Genomic DNA, 18,126 nt, shown 5'->3' with positions numbered 1-18,126 from the left:
ATTCAGAGGGTCAGTTTGGACTTGATGGGCCACGTGACCTGCTTTCACACTGCAGGGATTCTATGATTACGTTCTGAAGAAGGGCTACTGGATTTGAAACGTTAACTCTGCTTTCTCTCCACAGATGCTACCAGGCCTGTTGAGTTCCTCTATCAATTTCTGTTTGTGTTTAACATTTCCAACATCTGCAGTTCAGTGTTTTATTTAAGAGTCAACCTCTTTTCCATGGATCTGGAGTCACGTGTAGAACAAAAAAATTCTCTTCCCTAAAGACATCAATCAGCCAGATTTTTTTTGACAATGATGACATAATTCCTATTTGGCTAGCTTTATATTCCAGATTTCACCAACCACCATGTTTGGATTTGAACTCAGCCCTATTTTAACCTGGAATTTAAATGAACATTAAGGCAGAGAAATTACCTCCACACCGCTGTCTCCAGTAAATATAAGCCTAGCCTATTCCACTTTATAGGGTTACCTGTTCATTCTAGGTATTACACAAGCAAACCTTCACTGAACTGTGTCCAATGCATTTACATCCTCCAATAAATAAGGTGGCTAATACTGGACTCAGTAGTTCAGGTGTGATCTCACCAGTGCCCTGTACAACTGAAGTATAACCTCCCTACTATTGTATTTAATTCCCCCTCCAAAAAAAAATAACATTCTACTAGCTTTTCAAATTACTTGCTGCACCTGCATACTAATCTTTGATAATTTGTGCATTAGGTCACCCAGATCATTCTCAATCATAGAGCTCTGCAATCTCTCACCATTTATCTAATCTGTTTTTTTTATTCTTGTTGCCAACACAGACAGCTTTACATTTTCCTGCATTATACTCGATTTGCCACATCTTTATCTACCCTCTTAACCTATTTATAAGCCCTTAGAGCCTCTGTGTCCTCTTCAAACTTAATTTGCTTATTTTTGTGTCATCAGCAAATTTAGAATCTTACCTTCTATCTTTTTGTTCAAGTCATTTACGTATATTGGAAAAGGATGAGGGTCGAGTAATGATGTGGCACACCACACATTCAATCATGTCATCCAGAAAATTACCCATTTATGACTATTGTCTGCTTCCCATTAGCCAGCCAATCTTCTATCCAGGCCACTTTTTTATCCACTGCAATATGAGCTTTCATTTTCCACAATAATCTTTGATATGGCACCTTTTTTCTCCAAATGTCTTCTGTAATTCTAAGTGCATCGCCTTTGTCCATAGCACACGTTACGTCATCAAAGAATTCCAACAAATTGGTTCAACACACTTTCCTTTTCACAAGGCAATGCTGACTCTGCCTGATTACTTTGCAATCATCTAAATGCCCCACGATAACATCTCTAATAATAGCTTATAGCATCTTCCCTTTGGCAGACAGTAAGCTAACTGGCATGCAGTTTCCTGTTTCCTTTTTGAATTCGGCAGTTACATTCTCTATTAAAAGGTATGATATCGTGGAGAATGAAGATAGTTTAGACAGTGAAAATAACCAGGGTGTGTGGTAATCTCTCAGATTTGGTTCTGCCATAGGTAGTCATTGAAATTTAATACTATATGTCAAGCTTTCTCATTCGACTTTGTACTTATTTTCACGCAGTTTGACCATTTTCCAGTCTTCACTCCATCAGCTCAGAGCTTAGAATAAAATGTTTTGCAGGTAATCCTGTGCACATATCAAGAAACTATCAATGACTCAGAGATATGTATTGTGACTGATCAATTCACCTTCCGATTCCAGTCACTCTTTCAATATGAAGCTGTTTTACAAAGCTGGTTATGCAAACACTTCTGAACAGTTCATCTATATTAAGAGTCTATTTTCATAGAGGTTCAGCTTGAAACAGAATTCTGAAAATGTATAAACTTCCTGAAATGTTGTCACAGTTATTGCCAGCATTAGGCAGGGGAGTAATCTCTGCAATCCCCAACCCCAATCCCCAGTATTACAGAGCAAAATATAATAGATCTACATTGTTTTGTTTGACATTTCACAAATGTAGCACCAGTTCTAAAATTTAGTCATCCACTCCTCACCTCTTCCACTAGTCTCCAGTAACATTATTAATAAATACCTCCGTGAGCATTTTTACAGGAAATCTTTAAATGGCTTGAATGTTACCATGAACACAGGGAATTTGGATATACAAAATATTTCCAGCCAACGACAGAGTCCAGAATCTGCTGGTCCCAGTACAGTTACTGCCTATTTCAGAAGGCATGGCATGTTTTCTACTGGAAAAGTTATCCAATTGAGAGACTTCACAGCAGTCAAAAACATATTTTGCCAAATATATTGCCTACACTCAAGTGATGTTCTCCAAGCTGAGTCAGATTGGGGAGAATGTCCACTTCCATTGGAACACCCTGCAACTCATATACTCCACATACCATAATTTCTAACGACAAAGCCAGCTGTAGTGCTGTTTGAAGTCCAGTACAGCCAGTAGGCACTTCTCCAGAGTTATGTAATTAATCCCACATACCAAACAGTCTCTCAGCATCTCATTCAGTGTTAACCCAAAATCACATGCCTCTGCCAGTCATATGAACCTCGTCAAAAATCCCCATACAGACTCCCCCAGTTCTCTAACAGCCAAATAAAACAGCATCTAAGAACTGGAGGTGGTTTGGGGGTTGTAATATTCCTTAACGTAGTCTGTCAACTCTTAGAAGGTTTGAGTGTCTGGCGACTCTGGGAAAGTTAAGCCCCTTATAACTGAAGATGCTGCAGGTCCACAAGCAGTCAGAAAGATTACTTGTTGCTTTTCATCTGCTCCAATACCATTTTCCCCACAAACAAAATTGCATTCTTTCCACATACTGAGCCCAACTTCAACAGCAGAATCAATGGAGTCAAGCTTCCAAAATAAAGGCAAGATTCCAGAAATGCTTGTCCCAATTCCAAGATGACCATTGCAAGCAAATGTCCTTCATTACCACAGAGGCTAGTATCCCATCACCAAGTCACCTTTTATTTATTTGTGCACAGTACACTGGCTGTATCCAGCCAGCTCAGAGTCAGTTACTGAACTGAAGAGAGTCTAAATCTGTTTATATTGATCAACCAGGGCTTCCTGATTGGCCCAGATTAACAACCCCAATCAAGGATCTCAGTCAACAAGATCCACCTGCTTCCAATCACTACATGGGGGTTGGATGGTTTGAGCTACGGGGAAGAGGCCGAATGGACTGTGGCCATTTTCCCTGGACTGTTAGAGGCTGTGGGGTGACCTTATAGAGTTTTACAAAATCACGAGGGGCATGGATAGGTTGAATAGCCAAGGTCATTTCCCCAGGGTACAGAAGCCCAAAACTAGGGCATAGGTTTAATGTGAGAGGGAAAAGATTTAAAAGGGACCTGAAGGATAACTTTCTCATGCAGACGATGGTGCGTGTATGGAAAAAGCTGCTAGAGGAAGTGGTGGAGGTTGGAACAATAACAACATTTAAAAGGTACCTGGATGGGAATATGAATAGGAAGGGTTTAGAGGAATACGGGCCAAATGCTGGCAAATAGGACTATATTAATTTAGGATAACTGGTCAGGAGGAATGAGTTGGATTGAAGGATCTGTTTCCATGCTGTACATCTCTATGACTCTAAGTATTTTGTCAAGTGAGATTCTTGGCTTGGAGCTACATTTCTCACACAATTTTTGGCTTTTCACTTCATTGATTGTGCAACACAGTTGACACTATATTTAAAGTTCAGTTGCACACCACGTCAGAAACTGCAAGGCAGGAATGCCCCTCACATTGCGCTCCTTGGCCTTTATCACTGAAGCAAAGCTTCATGGTCAAGGATGTGAAATGTTGCTGAATGGAGTGTTAAAGAGGAGAGAAGTCCATTATTCCATTGATGACCTGCAGGAGGAATGCCACCAGAACCAGTCAGCTGGACCCAAACAGTTGACAGGTTCCACACTGCGTTCCATTGAAGAAGGATGCACAGCAGTTCAGAAAGAAGATCAATGATCTGTTCTTTGCAAACATCACCATCTCCTCTGTGCTGTTTCCCACTTGCAGGATCACCACTTATTCTCACTGACACTGCCACTGCCACTGCATATACCTCTCACCGTGTCCCATGAACTAAAACGCTCACTATTGCATGCAGCATGTCCACTCAACGCTTCTCACCCAGCTCATCCTAATCACTAATCTTTCCTCCTGTCTGTGTGTCCTGCTCACTGACTGGGAGCACCTCACCACCTCTCCTGCATATGCATCATCACTATGGGTGGCACCATGGCTCAATGGTTAGCACTTAGTTCCTTAGAGCACCATGGGCCCAGGTTTGATTCCACCATCCGATGACAGTGAAGTTTGTATGCTCTTCACATATCTGCATGGGTTTCCTCCAGATGCTCCAACTTTCTCCCAAAGATGTGCAGGTTAGGTGGATTGGCCATGCTGAATGGCCCATAGTGTCCAAGGCTTGGGGGATTAAACATAGGAAGTTCAGAGTTTCAGGGATAGGGTAGGGGGTGGCTGTTGGGAGAGTCAGTGTGGATCAATGGGCCTAATGGCCTGCTTCCACACTGTAGGGATTTGATGGTTCTATGACTAACTGTCCATGCATCCAGTTCCATCGGACTCAGTTCTTCGGAGTCTCAGTCAGTCTTGTTGCAGGAAAACAGGCTCAGACTGATGTTTCCACAGTACCTTGACTGACCTACCCATAATTTCCAAATCCTTGCACTTGACCTGCAGGACAGACTGCAGCCTAATCCCCAAACTGCAAAATTGCTTTCCTTGCATTCTGGTAGTGATGACTGATTGACTGTGGCCAATCCCTTTGACTGGAATTGGACCAGCTCCTTGACTGGCCATTATTTGCCTCTGACAGGCAGCAGATGCCCTGAACTCCAATGAGATCTGGTCCCTTTTACCATATTGGCTTGAAACACATGTAGAGTGTTTACTGTGTAAACTGCAGGTACATGTTGCATATGTGGTGTAGCATCATCGTCACACAGCAAAAGTTCTAGTGCTTGACTATTCTGTGCTTCCCACTATTTCAAGGTGCCTGTATCTGCCTCTGGGCTAAAAAGCACTGCAAACCACATATATTGGTATCTTGTAACCGAGCACTGTGTGCTGAGAAAGCAGTGTGAGCCACACAGAGGCTGTCAGTCTATAAGTCAATGGTAAAGTCAGTGAGTGTGTGCTAGAGAAGCAATGTAAAATTTATAGAAGCTGGCAGCCTCCAAGTGAGTGCAACATGAGTGAATGCAAAGAAACAGGCTAAGGGCCACAACATAAATCCCATGTAATGTACTGTATTACCATGTGCAAAGTGACCTGGTAGGGTCACGCAAGTTATAGATCTGATCTCCAAAGCAAAATGTTGAATGGTGCGTGCGAGTTGATCAGAAAGCAGGTATGATAATGTGGTGAAGCTGGAAGCTTTCCAATGCTGACTTGTGTGGATATGGAGTCAAGGTGGATTTGGTCATGGAGTATAGATCATAGAATCCCTACAGTATGGAAACAGACCCTTCAGCCCAACAGGTCTACACCGACCCTCAGAACATCCGACCCAGACCTCCGTAACCTACCCAATCTACACATCCCTGAACTGTACAGGCAATTTAGCATGGCCAATCCACCTAGCCTGCACATCTTTGGACTGTGGGAAGAAACTGGAGCACCCGGAGGAAACCCACGCAGGCACTGGGACAATGTGCAAACTCCACACAGACAGTCACCCAAGGGTGGAATCGAACCCAGGTCCTTGGCACCATGAGGCAGCAGTGCTAACCACTAAGCCACCATGCCGCCCCTTACAGGCTCATTGCTGTAAAAATCAGTTGGATTATGACTGGACAATATTCAGCATTGCTGCAACTGCCAGGTACCCAATCTGATCTAGACATCAGGACTTTGCACCATCTAGTTTCTCAGGGAAGTTGAGCGGAATGGTAGTGACACGTAAATAAGGCAAACTGTAGTTTTAAAGAAAAATAAATGCCTGGAAATAGGGCAGTCACAACTCCATGGCTAGGTTTTGAAATCACCATTTGAGGCTTAAGAGGGAAATTGCAAAAACGTTTTCCGATATCATGATTCTAACTTTTGCACTGTCCCCATATTTTCCCACCAAAGAGGCAAAAAGTTCTGCACTCAAAACATCAACTTTAACTCCTTAAAAGCAAGCAAGAAGGAATAACTAGCAGGGGAATAGAGAACAAAGAGAACATAAGTCAAACAAAACTATTTTCACGGTGTGAAACATAAAAAAGGGGCATGTAAATAAAGATGATCTAACTGAGAGGCTTAGGATAGTTAAAGGATTTGATGGTTTCTATCTACCCCATTTCCTCCAGTAGGAAAGATCACAACAAGTGAGCTGAAACTGATAATGGGCAAGGTCATTCATGGGTGATATCAGAAAGCACTGCTTCACACAAAGGTTGAGGAAATCTGGAATTTCCTCCTTCTCAATCTGGTGAGCTTGGGGGAGTCAAATAAAAATATTAACACTAAGACTGCTAGGTTTTGTTGGGAAAAGGTTACAGAAGCAAGGTGGATAGATTGATCTTACATACAATGTTCTCAAATACGCACTCTGATGACCCTGTTTTCTCCTTCACAGACGCTGCCAGACCTGCTGAGCTTTTCCAGCAACTTTGTTTTTGTTCTTGATCGTACGTACAGATTAGCTAAGATCCAATTAAATGCCAGAATCAGTTTGAGGGGCTGAATGGCCTATTGTCACTCTAAATACTTTGGGAGTAAGTTGAACTTCAAATGCTAAGCAGTGACATATATCATATACATTACTGAAACACCAATTTATGTTTATTGAACTGTAAATACTTAAAAATATCAGATATTAGATTGAGTGACAAAAATATCTTGTATTTAGTAATAAGAAAAGCAAAGTTGCTGGAAAAGCTCAGCAGGTCTAGCAGCAACTGTGAAGGAGAAAACACAGTTAATGTTTCGGTTCTGGTAACCCTTCCTCAGAATGGCCAGTGGAAGTGACCTTTGCCCAGCTCTGAGGAAGGGTCACCGGGACCGAAACACTAACTCTGTTTTCTCCTTCACAGATGCTGCCAGGGCTGCTGAACTTTTCCAGCAACTTTGTTTTTGCATTTAGTCATTCGAGGGAGACCAGCACCATCATGTTCTAGATTATTAAACTGACAATTCCGTTTGTGGCATGTCACAAAGTGCGATAGGTGTCAGTCCGAAAGCTCCTGTAAGGGCAAGAAAAGCTAGTGGAATGAAAAATAATTAACTTGATGCTTGATTACTAATAAAGTAAATTTAAAGATATTAAGCTGGTTGTTTAATCTGAACTCAATGTTTACGTGATCTCTTCTAATTCATTCAAGAATTTAATTATCCAGCTTAGTGATACAAAAATCAACATATATACACTTGGCATTTAAATGCCTTGGGCAGAACTTTCTTGCTCCCACCCCATCCACACCCCTACACTTTTAGGAGAGTAAAGAGGGAGAATTAATTGGATGGGAAGCAAAATTTCAGATTCCAGTCAACAAGTTAACGTTTCACTATTAAGTTCTCAGAACTTTTCAGGTGGATTGCCTTTTAAGGAAGACTCAGTCGTATGCAGTTCAGCTTGTTGTGGTTAAATGGTTACTGTGCTCAGGGTGAAGGCTGGGTCCAAGAGCCTGCCCAAGCAAGGCAGTCACACTGGCTGATGCCAGCATACTTGACCAGGACAAGCAAATGGGGTTCAACTGAAAAGAGGTCTACAAAATAAAAGGTGGTTGAACAGAAAAGGTTCACAGAAACATGGACTGGTTGCTAAGGAATAGAAATTAAAGGACACAGGAATGATCCTGGGAAATACAGAAAGCAAACTGAAATGCAGAGGGGAGAGTGATAGTAATAGGAGCGAAGAGGATGCGGAACATATCGATTAGATATGCTGGGGAGGGAGAAAGCGTAGCTGAACTGAATCAGAAAAAGATGAAAAAAAGCAGGAATAGAGAAGGAGATAGTGAAAGAGCTGATAATCATAGAGGAAGATTGAAAAAGGACAGAGTTGCCACACAAAAGGAAAAGGCTATGTACATCATGGGGGTAGAGGTGTTTTGTAGAGGGGGAAAGAGTAAAGGGTGAACAACTCAAAAGGAAGAATTTACTACCACCATCATTCTATAAATTGAGTTTCAAAGCAAGATATCTCAGAAAACGCACTATGCTAATGGGAGATGCCAAAATCTGTTCACACATGTTCTTGCGCAGTGCAAACACATCTTAAGGGAAGCAAAATAGAAACTGAAAACTACTACTGAGCAAGCATTCTGTTAGAGGCTTTGTACAGAAAGGAAACACTTACTGGAGCATCAAGGTGAATAAGCTCTAACAGCTCCAAACACCAACACCCCAATCATGTCCAGTCACTCATTAACCTTTGACAAGAGGAGTACTTAGGCATCACCAGCACTGTTGATGGTGGGGACGGAGGTGTTTATTTCACAGAATGAGCAGAAGTATTCAAAGGCCCATGCATTTAAATGTCGAGGGTGTGGGTAGGAAATTGTTATTCCCAGATTGTGAGGCTGCACTGCAATGAGTAGTCATATAGTGCTATCTTCCACAAGCGTGGGGAGCAATGTAAATATCACGGCTACAAATAGCTTGCAGATGGCAGTGTCAGGATGGGAAACATTGGTCACGGCCATGGAGGATACATCTTGTCATGAGTAATAGCAGGCTATCAACCAAAACCTTGTACGAGCCCAAATAGTGGCTTGACTATGTCAAGATCTCAAATGGAAAACCTGGGGAAATCTCATGCCTGATATTTCTACACAGATCAATATTTCCACGTCAGATCTTTAAATCAATCCGACAACTGTGTGTTAGCTTTACTAATGGAATGGAGAAGGGGAGGAGGGTGAAGAAGAGGTGAATACCAAATGGAAGTAGAGACATGAGTCTCAGGGGACTGCAGCTATGTATGTGCAAGCTGCACATGACGAAGAAAGCGAGAGACCTCAGATCCGTTGAGCAGTATAGTGAGTGAGGGTGCACCGAAGGTATTGCAGCCATCTGTAGGGGAGTAGAAGACATTTCCAGAGATGCACGACGAAGGAAAGTGTCACATACATCTATCCCTTCCTGCAGGCAGAATTCAGCTTGGGATGCAGCACTATGCTCGTGGTTCCTGGTTCTTGGCCATTGGCCCCTTTCAAACCTCAACTGGAGATGGGTGGTATCTTCAATTGGTAGCTTATAGTGTGTTTGTGAATTCACTGGTGACCTTTACAGGAAGGTAATACAGTTTGCTGAGTTCACCACAGACCCAGAGACCCAAGTTGTTTAAGCTGTCAGATCTGTAGACCTTACAAGGTTGCGTCTGGAACAAGAGGCCACCCACTGCATCGGCAGTGGTACTCCGAGCTCCGTGGCTTTTTTTCCAGTCAGATTCTTGTCCAAGAGATTTCACTCCTTCAATATCCACCTTGTTTTGTGACCACAGGCAACAATTCCTGCAGACACGCACCTGCTCTCCAGGGAGCTGTCATGTCACTTAAATTCTGCACAACTCCTAAGTTGCCACCTCATACCATCTCTGGTGCTGGCCTGTGGGTGACAGTGGCTACGTACAGACACATGACCTCAGAACAAATCCCTCAGACTGATGCTGAGCAGTACCAGAATGTTGCTCATTTGGCACCATCAGTGAACAGACAATGAGTCGACTGAAAATGGGCCTCCATTGCCTGGACTGCTCAGAAAAGGGACTCCGGATTAGTGACTGCTGTGTCCTGCACAAGCTTGCTCAAAAATGGGGTGAGAATGTAAAACAGGGCAAGAAGGGCCACCCACCAATCTCCTCAGATAAGGAAGAGTGAGTGAGCCAACACTGACAATGAAAATGCTGAAGAAGCCAGGGCAGCAAAGAGACAAGGCAGATGGACTGAAAGAACCTGACAGTAGCCAGATTTGAAAGTGTGTGACCTTACAATAACATAGCAATACATTCAGAAAGAACTATAAGTCAATTAGGGTGCAGAGGTGTTCTTGCCCTCAAGGGAAAGCCTGGTTAAGAATTTGAAAACATGTAGCTACTTTGTTCAGCATAAATTGTAGTTAATCTATTGCCTTTGTACCAATAACCTCCTGTTCAGTTTTCTGTCGTCTCGAGCATCAGTATGGAGTTATACAGCAATAGATGGAGGCTGTGCTTGTATGACTCACACCTTCATTGCAAGGAGCGTTCATCTTTCACAGAGATACAACAGAGCTAAATTATGCTAACTGACTCCCAAACCCATCTCGCTTAAGTTCCTGCTTTCAGAAGACAGCAGTAAATGACAGTGTCGGTGCTCTTTGCACTGTTGCACGTGTGAACAACTAGGATGAGCATCACCCTTCAAGGTAGTCTATAAGGAAATTATAACCAGTAGCCATAAAACATTAAGAGACCACAGTACTGTCATACAAAGTGCCATATTTGTGCCAAGTTTTGTACAGAACATTGACACCTGCATACTCAAATATCTTCACTGTTATTGAAGCTCTCTTTTCCAACCAGTATATCTTGGTGCCACCTTGGCAGTCACAGTTGAGAGTGGGTTGCAATCCACCTTGCCACCCTGCCTTAGATGGCTTTGACAGGCACCCTCTGATGGTCTAGAGTCTAGAGGGCTGAGCCTGCTGGACAGCTCCTGCACAGGTACACATGCAACCTCTTCTATCTAACCCTATGGAATCATTTGTAGTCCCTGCCAGAGGAGAACGGATGAGGTGAGCCTCTTCTAGAGGGTCTTACATTGGCATTTCCTGGGTACTACCTTTATGTTAGTGAGTCACCCCTTGAGAGCATGACCCACCCGGAAGAGGTCAAGGTCCCTGGGGCTACTCACATGTAGCCAGTAAATTAATCCAAACAACCTCAAGCAAGGTTCGCTTGCACATCAGGCTGATACTGATTACTCTAATGGATCTGGCTCTCCATAGTATCTATTGATTGGTCCGCGGAGGAAGTGATGCACTTATAGGCTGGAGCCGCAACATCATATAGAACATGAGCAAATTTCTCTGCCCTTCACTCCAGCTTGCGCATGATCTCTAGGATAATGACTCGAGACCATCCCAGCTGATGAAGGCAACCTGACCAGAGATGGCTGCAGAGTTCGGTATACACGTATGATTCAAAAGAACCTGGTTCCAGTACCGCTAGAGGATAAATGATCTGCACTCATGTGTACAACTCTCTATCATGCCCCTGTGAGTGACAGCTAGCATTGTAAACTTGCGACTGCAGATGACAGCCACACACAAGGCTGGGTGCTATTTATCTTCATCAGGGCCCTCACATGAAATCAATGTCCATCACTTTATTGCAGCTACCAATGTAGCGCCACTGATACCACAGTAATGCTGACCAGATGTTGTAACCCAGAAAGTCCTGGCAGACAGTAGGATTCTCTGCTCATAAATTCTGGTGTGAATACGAAATAAGCTGAGAACCTTGTCGCATAAGAGAACACAACCCACCCCTGAGTAGATGTACTTCCCATTTTTAAACATGCCTCCAAACAGTTTCAAAAAGCTCAACAAAATACCAGCCACGAACTTCGCTTTGTTATATTAGTCATTGAATGATACACCACCAATGCACATTTCCATACAATACCATTCTGCTCATTAAATAATAAACGAGATTCACTTTTAACACTCAGATGTTCAAGTGAATTAAATTATACATTAACGTAAATAGACTATTGAGCTTTTCAGCTTGTTCGTAATTAGTTGCACATTTTCAATTCCACATGATTTAGGTTACCAATATTGGCATTTTTTTATTATATTCTGCAGTATCAGTTTTGTGGATTAGTTAGATGAGTCTTTTCCTTAAATGAGAAGGGAGATAATATTATTAACACAAGATTCTGAGACTGCTTGTCAAACTGGATCATGAGGGGGGATATTTTCTCTCATGGGGAAATCTAGAACTAGAGGCTGCAGTTTCAGAATAAAGGGGTTGCCCATTAAAGACAGACTTGCGAATGAATTTCTATTCAGAGTTGTTAACCTTTACAGCAGTCAAGGCTAAATTTATTCAAGGCAGAGTTGGACAGATTTTTGATCTGTTGGTGAGTCATGGATTATTGAATGTAGGCAGGAACATGGACTGAGGACAAAAACAAATCAGCCATGACTTGACTGAATGACAAAGCAGATTTAAGGGCCCATGTGGCCAACTCCTGCTCCTATTTCAGGTCCACTCCTGGTTCACCTCTGTCCAGTAGCTGCTTGACAGTCAATTCTACTTTCACAGAACATTGCACCTTGTTTGTCTATATACAATACAATGCTGTAATACAATTTGCATGTATTCACGTTTTTAAAAGTTCAGATTGTTTGTGGCTCAGCGAACTTTTCAAAGTAGGTGCTGAATTTAGACATTACAGATCTTACATTAGTAAGCAAATATCTGTACGGATGATGAGTTGTAACCCTTTGCCATTATTCAAAAGATGCTGAATGATACATCCTCGGGAGTGAAGTACAATGAAAGAAGTCAATCGTGTTATTCAGACAACACCTAAAGAAAAATGTGAGTAATTCACACAATTGTCTCAATTCTAAAACTCCATAATAGAGCATTAGTGTGTTTATATAAAATTATGCTAGGTTTTTCTCTGCTGATGGTGATCGTTCTCATTTAAGCTTACATGCCCCACTTCTGCAGCACTCTCACACCCTAACTCTCATGCAGATTCACTTGACGACAGTAGGACCTTATACAGTTACGGAAAAAGGAAAAGAGTAGAGAAAGTGAGTACTAGTCCTTGAAGAGGTCATACTGGGGAAATAATCAAAAACAAGCATATGGCAGAAATATTGAACAAATATTTTGTATCAGTCTTGACGGTCAAAGACAAAAATCACCCAAAGAATAGCATAAATGCAACAGACAAAGAATGGGAGGTGTGAAAGTAGGGAAAAGGGGAAATAGAAAGGACAGTCTTTTCAGAGGGGGGGACTATAGTTGTTCTACAATAGCTATTGCTAGCTTAGGCTCATCACCAGACGATTTCAGCTGGTGACCCCACTTTCAGGGACTTAGTGTCATGGATGAAAGGACTGACTAGGCACAAGCTATGAAGAGTCTATGAAAATAGGGATGTCTTGCTAAAGCACTAGTTAGGCCGCAGCTGGAATACCGCGAAGAGTTTTGCTCACTTTAACTTAGGAAAGATACACTGGCATTGGAGGCAGTCCAGAAGTGGTTCACTAGGTTAAACTCATGTATGGAGGGATTTTCCTATGAGGACAGTCTGAGGAAATTAGGCTTGTCCTCCTTAGTTTAAAAGAATGAGAGGTGATCTGATTGAAACAGAGGGTTTGACAGGGTACATAAAGAGAGGTTGGCATTGTGGAAGATCTTAGAATAACCTCAGAATATGGGGTTGCCCACTTAAGAGACGTCCATTAAGACAGAGATGAAGGGAAATTTCTTCTATCAGAGGAACATGAATCTGTGGCATAATTTATCACAAAGGGTTGTTGAAGCTCAGCTGTTATGTACATTAAAGTCTGAGATAGACTGCTGATTAATCAGCAAAGGATTCAAGGGTTATTAGGAAAGGACAGGAAAATAGAATTTAGGGTTATCAGATTAGCCATAATTGTACTGAATGGCTGGGCAAACTCGTTTGGCTGAAATGGCATACTTCTGCTCTTAAATATTATGGTGTCAGATATGCTTATGATGAAAAGGAAGATAAAAAGTAAGTTGTCTGGAAGTTACAAACAGTCTTCTAAAGAACATGGACAAGCTAAGTGAATGGGAAAAAACACCGGCAGATGAAATATAAATGCTGGTAAATGTAAGGTTGCCTACTTTGCCAGAAATTATTTATATCGAGGGGTTGTAGAATGCTGCAGTACAGAGGAATCTGGGTGTCCTTGCATATGAAGCACAATAACTTACCAGGCAATTACAGCAAGTAATTAGGAAGGCAAAGGAATGTTAGTAATAGAATAGGGAAGTCCTGCTGCAACTGGATATGCATTGGTCTACAATTCTGGTCTCCTTACTTAAAGCAGGATAAACTTGCATTGAAAGCAACTCAGAAAAAGTTCACTAGGCTGATTCTTGGGATGAAGCAATTGTCTTATGAGGAAATGTTGAGCAGGTTTAGCCTATACTCAGTGGAGTTTAGAAGATTGCAAGGTGATCTTTTTAAAGCACAAAAGACTCTTGGAGGCTCAATTATTAATCAACAAGGGAGTCAAGGGTTATGGGGGGGGGAGACAATAGTGAAGTTAAGGGCAATGTCATATTAAATCATGATTTTATTGAATTACAGAATAGGCCGGATGGACTGAATAGTCTACTCCTGCTCCTACTTATGATTTTATGACAGATGATCTGTATGCATGATTTTGAAATATTTAGGCTTACAGTTGGAATATTATCAAGTCAGAGTTAAATCATAAAGAAGACAATAAAATTAAATTTCAGCAATACTAAACTTTCCATTGTTGCTATAATATTGATCCCATGAGCTACACGTCTTATTATTAACTCAAAAAGAAATACTTATCCAATCAATCTAATACTTGTTGTTTACTGCACACCAATAGATGTGTAATCACTCAAGAAAAGGGAAAGTTAAGCATATAGGTTGGACAAAAATCAGAACATCAGGGTTCCAGTAGACTTAATCATCCCAAGGCATGTGAGTATTCCATCTTCATCCCAGGTCTGATACATGTACTTGTCTCTATTAATTAATATTCTGAAAGCACAATGCTAAAACATGACAACATTGTTTTATCTTCAGACATATTTCCTCATCATCACAACTTTCCCAAGCAATTGCTCAATTTTCCAGCTTCTTGTACATATATCACAACTGCAGCAATATTACAAAACTATTCCATAGGAATAGAGGTGAGAGAGACTTTGGTAATTTTATTTAAAAACGACAACAAAAGAAAACTTACTGAGAACATTCTGCAGTTTTGCCTTTACTCTGGTAATCCATGATACATTGTATCAAATGATTGTTTTCATCCAACATCTAAAAGCAAGAATCATCAGAAACTTACGGTAAATATCCAAAACTTTGAGATATTACAGCTAATTTAATACTCTTAGCATTTAAATATTCACTTCACCAGGGGACAGTACAAATGTGATAAAACTGCAGTACAATGTTCACTGTAAATTAAAATAACATTAAACAATAGTGGCAGACTAGTTTGCAATATGACCTCAGCTGAGGCATACTTATACTGCAACTAAACTGCAACTAATACATCAACCATACCAATATGTTTGTATAAAAGTGCTCTCTCAAATTTTTACAAAATATAAGCATCATACCTTTAATATAGTTTCTGATTATTTGATTAAAATATCAATTCTTCATAATTTAAGAATGACATTCCCCTCTTCTAACACTACATTTTTTCTTCCTGGTATTCATACATTCATGTACAAACATCCCTCACCAGTTAATCATTAAGAGAGATCCAATCCAGTTGTGTTTGAAGTCCGAAAATTTGTGCCAGGATAAGCATTCATCAATCATTTGAGAAGCGTATGTTAGCTCCCAAATGTGATATACATATTTTAATGAAATCCAGTCATTGGTGACTCAACAAAATAAAAATAAAATTGACGCTCATGTTCCTCGCTAATTATTCAGTGCTTTGTGTTTACAAGATTCCATCCTACATGACTGTTAGTTATTTTCATTCCTTGAACATTAGGCAGCTCTTACAGCAAATTATCCTAGTCTCCAATAAAACTGCAAGATTAAATTAAGAGCAATAAAATCGTACCTTTGTGTAAAATTTCCAGTATTGTATTTGAAAATTGGACTCTTACGACCTTACATGCGAACAGTTGCAAAATGGCATGGCACGGTGTTAAAGTTCCAGCAGCCTTATAAAATTAATGGCAATTGGACTTCATAACCTTCAAAATCTCCCCTCCCCAACCGCATCCAAAAACCAGCCCAGCTCATCCCCGCCTCCATGACCTCAAGTCCCAACCCCATCTCCTACCTACTAACCTCATCCCGCCTCCTTGACCTGTCCGTCCTCCCCGGACCGACCTACCCCCTCCCAAACTCCCCACCTACACTCACCTTTACTGGCTGCATCCCCGCCTCTTTGATCGATCTATCTGTCTGTCTTCTCTCACCCTATCTTCTCCTCTATCCATCTTCTATCGACCTCCCCCCACTCCCTATTTATTTCAGAATTCCCCTTCCCCTCCCCCATTTCTCAAGAAAGGTCCCGACCCGAAACGTTAGCTTTTCCTGCTCCTCTGATGCTGCTTGGCCTGCTGTGTTCATCCAGCTCGACACCTTGTTATCTAAAATTAGTGGCCCATTCTGTTTATGCAAATATACAAATAAAATGCGAGAAAGCCTTCATTGTTTTGAGCAAGTTTAACTGCTCAGTTGAACAGACAGCCTTTCCCCCTCATCTTCCAAACGGTATGTAAAACTGAATTTCCCATATTTAAAGTTCGTTTTGCACCAATATTCTATTTTGCGTTTACCTACAGGTTGTTCCCTTTACCACCCAACCCTGTTCCCAGCACCTTTCCCAATGTTTGTTTATAATCGGCCATCCCGCTAACGTTCACCAAAATAGGTCACCAATCTGAAGGGTTAATTCTGTTTCTGTCTCTACAGGTTGCCGCCTGCCGGGCTGAATATTTCCAGCTTTCATAATATTGTTCATTTCGCCGTATATTTCTGATTATTGCTATGGAGTATTCACCAGCCGTATTACGTTTTCACGTTAAATCTATTTTATGTGTAGGTGATTCTATCTTAATACCATTCCCCTCTCCCAGGTAAAACAGGATGACAGAATAAACCTATGGAAAGGTAGAAAAGTATACAAACATCAGCACTGGTGGCTACTTGACTCACCATAAATATAAAAAAAGTTTGTACCATAACATTAAAAGGGAGTCCTTTTTTAAAAATTTTGCCACTTAATTTCTTTGTGATCAAATGTGTTGAAGTTTACAGATATGGTGCATGGCAGGTATTCAGTTCAGTGCTATTACAGTCCTCTCGAAGTGAATGATTGTGATCTGATTAACTGGCTACGCATTTTTTTAAAATCCATGCACAAGCCGTCACATACAAATAGATCACAGTTAACCTGGAGGAGGAGAAGGGAACGGGGGCGGGGGTTGGTTGTTAATGTCGGTGGTAACAGAAACAGATGCGAAGTGGTGAGTGTTTAGCAACAATGCTCCCTGTCCATCGGATGGCAGCACGATGTTTTACTGAGCAGGATGCTGATGAGGTGTTGATTGCTGTCTGCACTGACACCTTTTCTTCTTCGCCATTATTAATCCACCAAACTCCCAATGTTGTCCCCCTCGCCACCACCACCCAGCTCATTCGCCTCTTCCCCCTTCGAAACCAGCCTCCTCCCCACCACCAAAATCCTAATGGCCCTCAGAATTGAATCCCGAACATCATCTGAGTAAAGTTTGGCGATTTCCAGCTCGATTCTGCGGGGGGAGGGGGGAACTAAGGGAAAAGATCCAAAATCAAATGCTTGGTCGCTGACAGTAACACCATCCCGCAGCTAACGATTTGACGAATAAAGCACCTGAAATCTCAGAGGCAGACCTCTATTCTGTGACCAAAAGAACCTCTCCCTCCTTTCAAAAAGAAACCCCGGTGACAAGGGTTATTCAGAAATGTCAAGTTTCCGTCCGTTACTTTGTACGGTTCAGTACGTTTTCATGCTATTTTGGGGTTTAAAACGCAATTTGGAACAGAAATACCCAAACGTTCTTATTCCTCGCTGGAAGTAGCACTTTTATTAAACAATTACTGATCGCATCGTTTAAAATGCCATTCATTCGAGCCATTTCAAACGATAAAATACATTGTTGCCGTTTATTTTGGAATTGAATTCGTTTTCCTAAAAGTGCAAGTAAGGTAGGATCGCTTTAAGCGGTTTTACTGGCATGCCCAGATCTCAGTCCCTGCGAGCCTGTACACGAGTGTACTGAACATTTGATGTTATTTTATCTAAACACACGTTTAAAAATCACGTGTCAATAATAGAGGTGCAATCGTTTGCTAAGTAGATTAGGTCGGTGTTTTACAGACAGGGAGAAAA

At 41.5% G+C, this 18,126-nt stretch overlaps 1 protein-coding gene across 4 annotated transcripts in view; it reads right to left on the bottom strand.

Annotated features, from left to right (window-relative positions):
* The window catches only part of LOC125461330 (calcium-responsive transactivator-like), a 121,313-nt gene that overhangs the window by 102,247 nt on the left and 940 nt on the right, over positions 1–18,126 (bottom strand). For 3 of the 4 annotated variants that reach the window (XM_048549976.2, XM_048549979.2, XM_048549975.2), the window contains exon 2: positions 14,962–15,038. In XM_048549976.2, the coding sequence (XP_048405933.1) occupies positions 14,962–15,038 (77 nt within the window). Of the gene's footprint in view, positions 1–14,961; positions 15,039–15,471; positions 15,554–18,126 lie in introns of those variants that run through there. The other variant, XM_048549978.1, reaches the window with a different exon arrangement.

The sequence above is a fragment of the Stegostoma tigrinum genome, chromosome 19, assembly GCF_030684315.1.
Source record: "Stegostoma tigrinum isolate sSteTig4 chromosome 19, sSteTig4.hap1, whole genome shotgun sequence".
Classification (NCBI taxonomy): domain Eukaryota; kingdom Metazoa; phylum Chordata; class Chondrichthyes; order Orectolobiformes; family Stegostomatidae; genus Stegostoma; species Stegostoma tigrinum.
Note: the sequence above shows the minus strand (reverse complement) of the source record. Positions and strands in the feature narration are given on the sequence as shown.